Source organism: Meleagris gallopavo, chromosome 3, assembly GCF_000146605.3.
Source record: "Meleagris gallopavo isolate NT-WF06-2002-E0010 breed Aviagen turkey brand Nicholas breeding stock chromosome 3, Turkey_5.1, whole genome shotgun sequence".
In the NCBI taxonomy this organism is placed as follows: domain Eukaryota; kingdom Metazoa; phylum Chordata; class Aves; order Galliformes; family Phasianidae; genus Meleagris; species Meleagris gallopavo.
The window spans coordinates 76,776,941-76,785,085 of NC_015013.2; the positions used below are offsets into that span (position 1 = coordinate 76,776,941).

At 34.7% G+C, this 8,145-nt stretch overlaps 1 protein-coding gene across 1 annotated transcript in view; it reads left to right on the forward strand.

Moving 5' to 3' along the window:
- Positions 1 to 8,145, forward strand: part of OXR1 (oxidation resistance 1) — a 12,782-nt gene extending 4,637 nt beyond the window's left edge. Inside the window, exons 2-6 of the mRNA XM_010709237.1 lie at positions 1,576 to 1,701; positions 2,410 to 2,562; positions 6,341 to 6,436; positions 7,011 to 7,084; positions 7,788 to 8,145. Of these exons, the coding sequence (XP_010707539.1) occupies positions 1,576 to 1,701; positions 2,410 to 2,562; positions 6,341 to 6,436; positions 7,011 to 7,084; positions 7,788 to 7,923 (585 nt within the window). The 3' untranslated portion in view covers positions 7,924 to 8,145. The remainder of the gene's footprint in view (positions 1 to 1,575; positions 1,702 to 2,409; positions 2,563 to 6,340; positions 6,437 to 7,010; positions 7,085 to 7,787) is intronic.

An 8,145-nucleotide genomic window follows, 5' to 3' on the forward strand; every position in this document is an offset into this window, starting at 1 on the left:
AACACAGTGGCAACGATCTATGGAGGAAACCTTATTTTACTAAAAAACTTATTTTACTAACTATGATATCAGAACGCAAGATAACACAATATAATACAACCTTATTGAAATTGAGACTAATAAGTCAAATAAAATAGAAGAGAGAGTTCCTGAGATCAAGTCAAACCTGAAAAGCTTGGAACAGCTTGGAAAGCACCCTCCAGCACTCACTGCAAGGCAGTAAGAGACCACCTAACCCAGAAGGGCCAGATCCCAAGACTCCCACAGCGTACAGGGACAGGTACCTGGAATTGGAGCATTAACACTTTAACTCCCAGTGCACTACATGATGTTATGATGTGGAATACCAAAAAACACAAAACCATGAATATGTGAAATAACATTGCTGTCCTGTATGTTTCTAATATGAGCTATATGGCAAACACTGGTTATTGTTTTGGAAGTTGCAAGTATTTCCTTGAAATTCAGGCTTCAAATAATTTAGTCTGACCTTCAGTGAAACTTGGTTCAGGTATTAAAATTCTTGTTAAGGTTTTTTGGGGTTTTTTTTGTTTGTTTGTTTTTGGAACTTTGAGAGATTTATCAGTAAGTCTTGCTGCAGTGGCTTGAGTTGCTGACTTCCTTACCTTCCTGCCCTATCCTTTTGTCAGTCTTCACTATCTCCACAGTAAGTTTTAACCATCTCTGTAGCAAGACTTACAAAAGGAAATCTATTTGATTCTTAGTTGGTCTATTTCTTGATGCATGACATTTCAGCTTCAAAGTGTTAATGAATGAGCTGAGGTAAGAAGCTGCTGTGATCTGATGAGTTTTGTGGCCTTCTGCCACTTCCAGTCAATGTTAATCAATAGATGAAAAGGATAGATATACAGGACAGCTATTTTAAACTACTGCAGGAACATTAGATAATGTCTATCCCAGATCTCCAAAGATCATTATACAGCATAAGTATTCCTGCTACTTTCTTCTCATCGCTTCTCTCTACTATGAATTTTTCTTCTTTTTCCCATAAGTACTCCACCTCATATAGCAGCAGTCTTCCTAGGAATCTATTCAGATGCTTTACTCAAGTTAACCAACAGCAGTCTATTAGATATGTGAAAGTTTCCACATTTCTACCACAAGTACACTGGAAGTATTGATGCAGAACCTAATGAGAAATTAGGTTGAAGTTTCAGTTCCTTTTCTATGTCTGAGTATTTTAAATTACACTTAAAGTGGGTGATATGATGAAATTAAAATGCAAGCATGTGTGTCTTTACTCTAGAAAAGCATCTGAAGTCCTTCAACGATCTGAGTTTGTTTGTTTTTTGTTTAGCATGAAACCATGGCTTTCTTCTTAGTGTATGTAATTTGTGTTAATATATTGAATACTGACTTGCTACTGAAAGCAGCAAAAGTCTTGATCAGGCCAAAGTAATGGATTTCTTAACTTCCAAAGGATTTACATAGCTGTAAACTGGTAGCTGCATGATTTTAAATCTGCTGGTGTATCCTCCCTCTAGTGGAATTGCGAATACTTACTTTCTTGTGTTTTTTTTGTTTTGTTTTGTTTGTTTCGTTTGTTATTTTTAGATAACAACAAGAGAAGACATCAATTCAAAACAGGCAACAAACATCAAAACAGACCTGGAGCCTGAGGCATTCCGGCCAAATCTTAGTGATCCCAGTGAATTACTTCAGCCAGAGCAAATAGAAAAGGTATTTACTTAGATATGTAGATATATATGTAGGCTTGGGTTTTTTTGGCTTGTTTTTTAAGTATTGTATATACTATCAGAAATGCTATGATGCAGTGTGAAACACACAAAGTAATTTAGGAATTTGATACAAATGACTAAGCAACACAGTTCATGGATAATCCTTTGCCAACATCATGCCAGCACTAGTCTGTGTCTTTGCTCTTATTTCATTGTGCCTTGACACCAGCTTGGTGATAATTGCAATTCTCACTATCCAGTTAAAGTCATCCTGTTGGATATATTTAGTGAATGTTTAGATCAGGGCTTATGGTGTTCAAAGATATGAGGACAGGAGGGCAAGCATCCTCTATTCTGCATCTACTACCTGTTGACTTCAGTGAACTAGTAATGCAGTGCTGACGTGTATTATTATGCAAGAACAATTCTCTACTGTCTTTAGATAACTTTGAGACCTTACCAAGCATGTTCTTTGTTTGATTAATTATTCTTCACTTGTGGATCACTGGTGGTGGTAGAGAAAGAAACCTGCTTGAGACTAGAGGTAGAAAATGCACGTGTGAAATTTTACGGTTTGTCTGACGTTTTAAACTAACTGTTAAGGCTGCTTGTAGTAGCTCAGAAGAATGTAATCAGCCTTCATTTACATATTGCATGTTCTTACAAATGGTAAAAATGAGTAAAAGGATTGTCAATATGTTGTTAACAGCTCACAAAGTCTCTTCCACCGCGGACCATTGGATATCCATGGACTCTTGCCTACAGTACTGCAAAGCATGGCATGAGTTTGAAGACTCTGTATCGAACTATGCTGGGATTAGATACACCTGTGTTGTTGGTTATCAAGGACAGTGATGGACAGGTAGGAAAATGTTTTCATGGAAGCTGGGACCTGTGCAGAAAACTGAGAAGTATAAAGGAAAGGAGGAAGAAGTATGTGGGAGATGACTTCCTTCCTAGTTGTTATTATGAGGCTTTTTAAAATATGACTATCTAAGAAACGAGTTTTTTGACATACTTCTTTTATAGGAAGTAACTTTAACTCTACTAGTTCACTGTGAGTCTTACAATGTTACTGAGTTTACTCTTAAAAATTTTTTTTATAACATACTTAAAGCATTAGAAATAGTCTCCAAAAACTTCTGATGCCAGACGTTGAGTAGAAATGTCTTTGCCAGCTACTGCTAGTACTGCCTGATACTTTCTGTGTCTACAGAATCTCTCTCCCATATAAGGGCTTCAGGATCTTTGCTGCATAATGTTATATTCCTTGATTCTCTGGCTGTGGTGTAAACTTGAAAAAGTGGATTACATCTCACCATTTGAATAGCAGACATACTCTCTTGAAGATTCTATTAAAATATGAACATTACAGGCAGCCTGAATGAGACTTTGACTCTCTCTGAATGTCTGCTGCTCTCTTATGGAAGTGACAGAACCACTCTAAAATCTAACATTTCCTTTACTTATCTGTCCCGCTTTGGTAACCACTGTTTTTATTTTCAGGAAGCATGGGCTCATATCACCTCATGTCATTCAGGGTGTCTGAAAACTGTAAATAAAGGGTATGTTTTCTAATCTGAGTCCCAACTCACATTTTTTTTTCCCTTCCGTTTCTTGTTTCAGGGATCCCATACTTTATAAAAATAAAAAAATAAAAATAAAAACTCCTAAATCTCTGCTAATGTCAAATTTTTTTTCAGCTCAAATTCTTTAAAAGGGAATTTCTTACTACTTTTACTTTTGAAGGTAAAGACTGTTCAATAGGACTTTTAAGTATCTCAACAGACCTGTAAGCACTTCTTTTTTTGGTTACTTCTCTTCTTGCTCCCTTGTTAGCTTCTCAAGATTAATTTGTGAATTCTGCAAGCTATCTAATTCCAAGTACTCATTTATTTGGCCCAGAAGGAAAGTGTCCTTTTCCTGATAAATGTCATGTCACCAGAATATTGCCCCTATTGTTGAAACTATTCAGATGATCTTCCATATATGAATATCTCAACTTGAATGTTGAAGATGTTAAGATCCAGAGACTGTGATAGTTTGAAGCTGCATATAAAATGAGAAATAACTGAAATGGTTCAATCTCCTCCTGTTACTGTGAAGCTGCTGGAAAAATTTTCGTGTACCAGTTACTCAAATATGGACTTCTCTTTATTTCAGCAACCTATTTTTGTTCTCTTCATGAATCAGTCTTTTTCATTTGAATTGAGTATGGATCTTTATTGTAAAAGATATTTTGAGTTTAAATACCTGCATACAGTAAGTACACTTTGAGGTACTTACTTTTCTGAGTCTTTGACAGAGAAATTACACTCAGATTTCTGAAGCTCCAATCTACCATCCCATACACTCGAAAACAATAAGGAAATCTCTTATATTTTGCTTTTTAGAAACAATCTCTTATAAGTCAGTCAATTTCTAGACTTTCTAGTGATTACATATAGAAAGGTAAACTTGGGTTAGATTTCTTAAAATACGGAGTAGTTGTTTCTACTGAACTCCAGCAATAGATAGAATACACTACAACCAAACCAAATTTAAAAACAAAAAACAAAAAGCATTCTTCTGGAAAGCAATGGGAAAATTATTTAAAGGATTCATTCGTCTTGGTCTAATCTGGTGATTTTCAAAGGAAAACCTAACTGGTGGTTTCTTATTAGGGAAAAATTTTGGGGAAAAAATGCAGAAGTTGTCAAAACACTTCTTGTACTCTGTGTTCAGTGAAATGAATATCTATACCAAAGAAATATCGAGCTAGTCCTTCTATGAGCTTGCATTGAAACATCTTCCACATTCTTGCAATGCAAAAAAAAAAAAAGAATTTCTTCAGAGATACAGAAATTTGTACTTCTTTCCATGGAACTTCAGGGTTTCTGGCTGAGTTTAACAATGCATTTGAAACTGATATATGTCTTTGAAAAGTGAGTACACTTAGCTGACTAATACTTTATTTCATCTGCTTGTCAAGTAAGTTTAAAACTGTTTGCCTTCCTACAAAGAATCTTATTTTTAGCATGTAAGTATTGTTTGCAAGTATTCTCCAAGGTAAGGAATCTATTCAATGTAGCAACATTCTTGAAAATAATAAAAAAAAAAAATAATAACATTAAGGAGGCTTCTTTGGGTGCTATTGCATTAAGGAAGTTCAGCATGTAAATATTATCTCTCTTCTACTCCGTAATAGTGGGGTGTCTACATTGATTGCAGGAGATTAGTGTATGGATTCAAGAGAAAGGATTCAGAAAATGTCGTGATTGCTCTCAGTCAGACTTAGGGCACAGTCTGATGTGCATTAGCAGGACCTTTCAAAGAAAACTATCTCTGAATCTCTGATAGTCTTCTAAAGAATAGGAAATATTGTCTCATAAATGGCCGTTGGAAGACTGTTACTGAGTGGAGGAGGATTTTTTGTTTCTTAATGAACACATTATTGCTTTAGGCTTTCTGTTTATTTCAACTGGAATTACAAAGGTTCTGAACAAGATTTCCTGGACAATGTAAAATTGCTGAGAAATAAATTAAGTTTATAACAGCAGTTGTTCTGAACTGATAACAAAAAGTCAAGCCAACTTTAAAGCACTCTTAATTAGATGCTTGTTAATTGTATGTAATCCTTGAGTTCCTGTTCATATTGTTTCATATCTGTTAACGACTACTATAGAGCTCAGTATGGAATGGAATGCTTGGAAAACCTGTCTGTGACTATGCAGCTTCTTAGGATGGGCAGAAGAAAACAGTTTGTTTTACATCCTGAACATAAGATATATATGTTCAGGACATGAGCTTCAGTGCCTCACTCTCTTCAGTGCTTTGCTTTTCTAAAGCTCGCTATGTAACGTGAATAAAAAACACAAACTTTATGTAACAGGAAATGAAAAAATAAACAAATGAGAGTGGTACTGGACTGCATTGGTGTTCGCTTCTATTCTGCTCTCACAGATGTTGAAACAAGTTTCCTGCAAGCAACAGAAATATTAATTTGGCGCTTTCTGAAGCGCACTTGATTTTTGCCTAATTATGTTAAGTGCTTTTCCAGTTATTCTCATGCCTAAGAAATCAGTAGTATTTAAATTTTAAAATCCAATGGTCAGCCCTCAGACATTCATTTGACTACTGTTGGATTGTTCTTATTGCTAAATATTACCATATTTTTTTTACTATCTAAAAAGGCTTTAGTTTAAGTCAGTTTCTGCTGTAAGACAGGGTAACTGTTGCTTCTTATTTGGTTTAAAGGAGTAAGTTGCACGAAGAATAACAACTCAGTTATAGCTATGAAGTTGCTGAAAGTATTATAGCTGAAGTGAAAGAGGAAGTACGTAAGAAGTAACAGAACATTTTAAGTTTTTAAATATGTACATTCTTTCTTAGAACTTCCAAATTTAGTTTTTGTCTTTGATTTTTATGTTCACTTCTTAGTGAGTGGAAATCCTCTTATCTTCCATTTGTACTGCTATGTACCACAATGTAAATCAATGCACTCAGAAACATGATAATATGTAAGGTTTATATTCCTGTATTAAATTAAAAATCTGGAAACATTTCAATCTAACCTAATCTGTTTATCTGTTATTATCAATCATTACAAATTCTCAGATGCTCTGTAGTCTTTAAGTATTTTCTTTCATGTTTTCATACAGATTTTTGGTGCACTAGCATCTGAACCATTTAAAGTGAGTGATGGATTTTATGGCACTGGGGAGACCTTTCTGTTCACTTTTTCTCCAGATTTTGAGGTAAGAAGCTATAACTTGGTATGCATTGATCTTCTTCCTTCCCAGCCTCTGATGTGCATTAATCTCTTAAGATACTGTCTGAATAAGTTTGAGTAAATAATCAGAAAAATTCTTGGAGTTGGCATAGGAAATACCATCATGAGCTTTTTCACAGAATCGGTGTTCAGTAAATGTAGTGTGTGCATAGTGAAACTGACTCTGCTATTCTGGATATTTTTCTAGCATTTAAAATTGTGCCAGATCTCTGTCTGATAAGTTGAAAATGACTTCATTTTAAAGGTTTTATGTTAAGTGTATTTTTTTTTTTAATTTTTCACTGTGCAGAAGCATTAGTGTTCAAGGAAGAGTTACTTTAGAATGGTGTTATTTTAAATAGTATAAACTTAGGGAAAGTGTAGTACTACTTCTGTGTCTGCATATACTGTTTCCAGAACTTCTCTGTATACATTTTATAACTTCATTAAATCACCATCTAACATCTTTATTGGTTTTTGGTTGTCCTTATGCCTAAATGAAAAGTTTACATATGTAATATTGTAATATTAAAATATTTCTGGTTTGTTTTTTTCATTAGGTTTTCAAATGGACAGGAGACAACATGTTCTTCATTAAAGGCGACATGGATTCCCTTGCTTTTGGTGGAGGAGGGTGGGTTATAATTTGTCATTAGGAAGAATCTCAACTGTTTGTGTGCATCTTTGCACCTTTAAAAAGAATTCAGAATTTATTTCAGTTTGATATCTCATTGCTCAAAAGTTACCATTTGAGAATGATCTAGTATGTCTTATGCTTAACTTCTAATGTTTAGTAGACTTAGGAAGGACTTCTGTCATCAGTGTAGTTGACACCAAGTGTCAACCACACAAGGCTATCGTACATTAGGTGCTCTAACTACATGTGTCCTGGTATATTCCAGGTGGACACAAGTTACTTAAGTTTCTGATGTATTGTGATGTATGTGAGGAATACCTACAGCCAGAAGGGGCTTGAATTTACATTTTGCTATCCCAAGACATGTCAGCATCTTCAGAAATTGATGATGTCTCATCCCTTTTTTCTGCATTCTTGTCACTACTATTATGCCAGTTTCTTAATACAAATTGAAGGGGATGAAAGCTGCAGTATTCTGGTTAACTTTTCATTGTGGTATATTCAGAAAAAGTATTCCTAAAATAAGGAAGAAAAATCTTTGCAGCTTTAAATTTATTAACAACTAGGAAGTACCTGTGCGGATTTCTATTCTATGATTTTTTTGTTTGTTTGTTTCTAAGTTATTGAATGAAAAAATGCATTCAAAAGTTTGATGTTAACTCCCTCAATCTTTTGCTTTAATATGTTGTATGTCTTGCAGTGGGGAATTTGCTCTTTGGCTCGATGGGGATCTCTACCATGGAAGAAGTCATTCATGCAAAACATTTGGGAATCATACACTTTCTAAGAGAGAAGACTTCATTATTCAAGACATAGAAATTTGGGCTTTTGAATGAGTTGTAAATGAGAACTACTTCTACAGGGTATTGTCCCAAACCTGAAATTAATCAATGCAGCTTGAAATCCCTATGAGCAATATAATGCACCTGTTTACCTTTTTTTTTTCTTTCTTGTAGTTTTCAGCATGGCCATTTAGTTATTTTGCAATAGTGGACTTTTTTCATGCTTCTTTGTCTGTAATACACTGTCTTACTTTCTCTAAGGTGTAGAAACTCAAA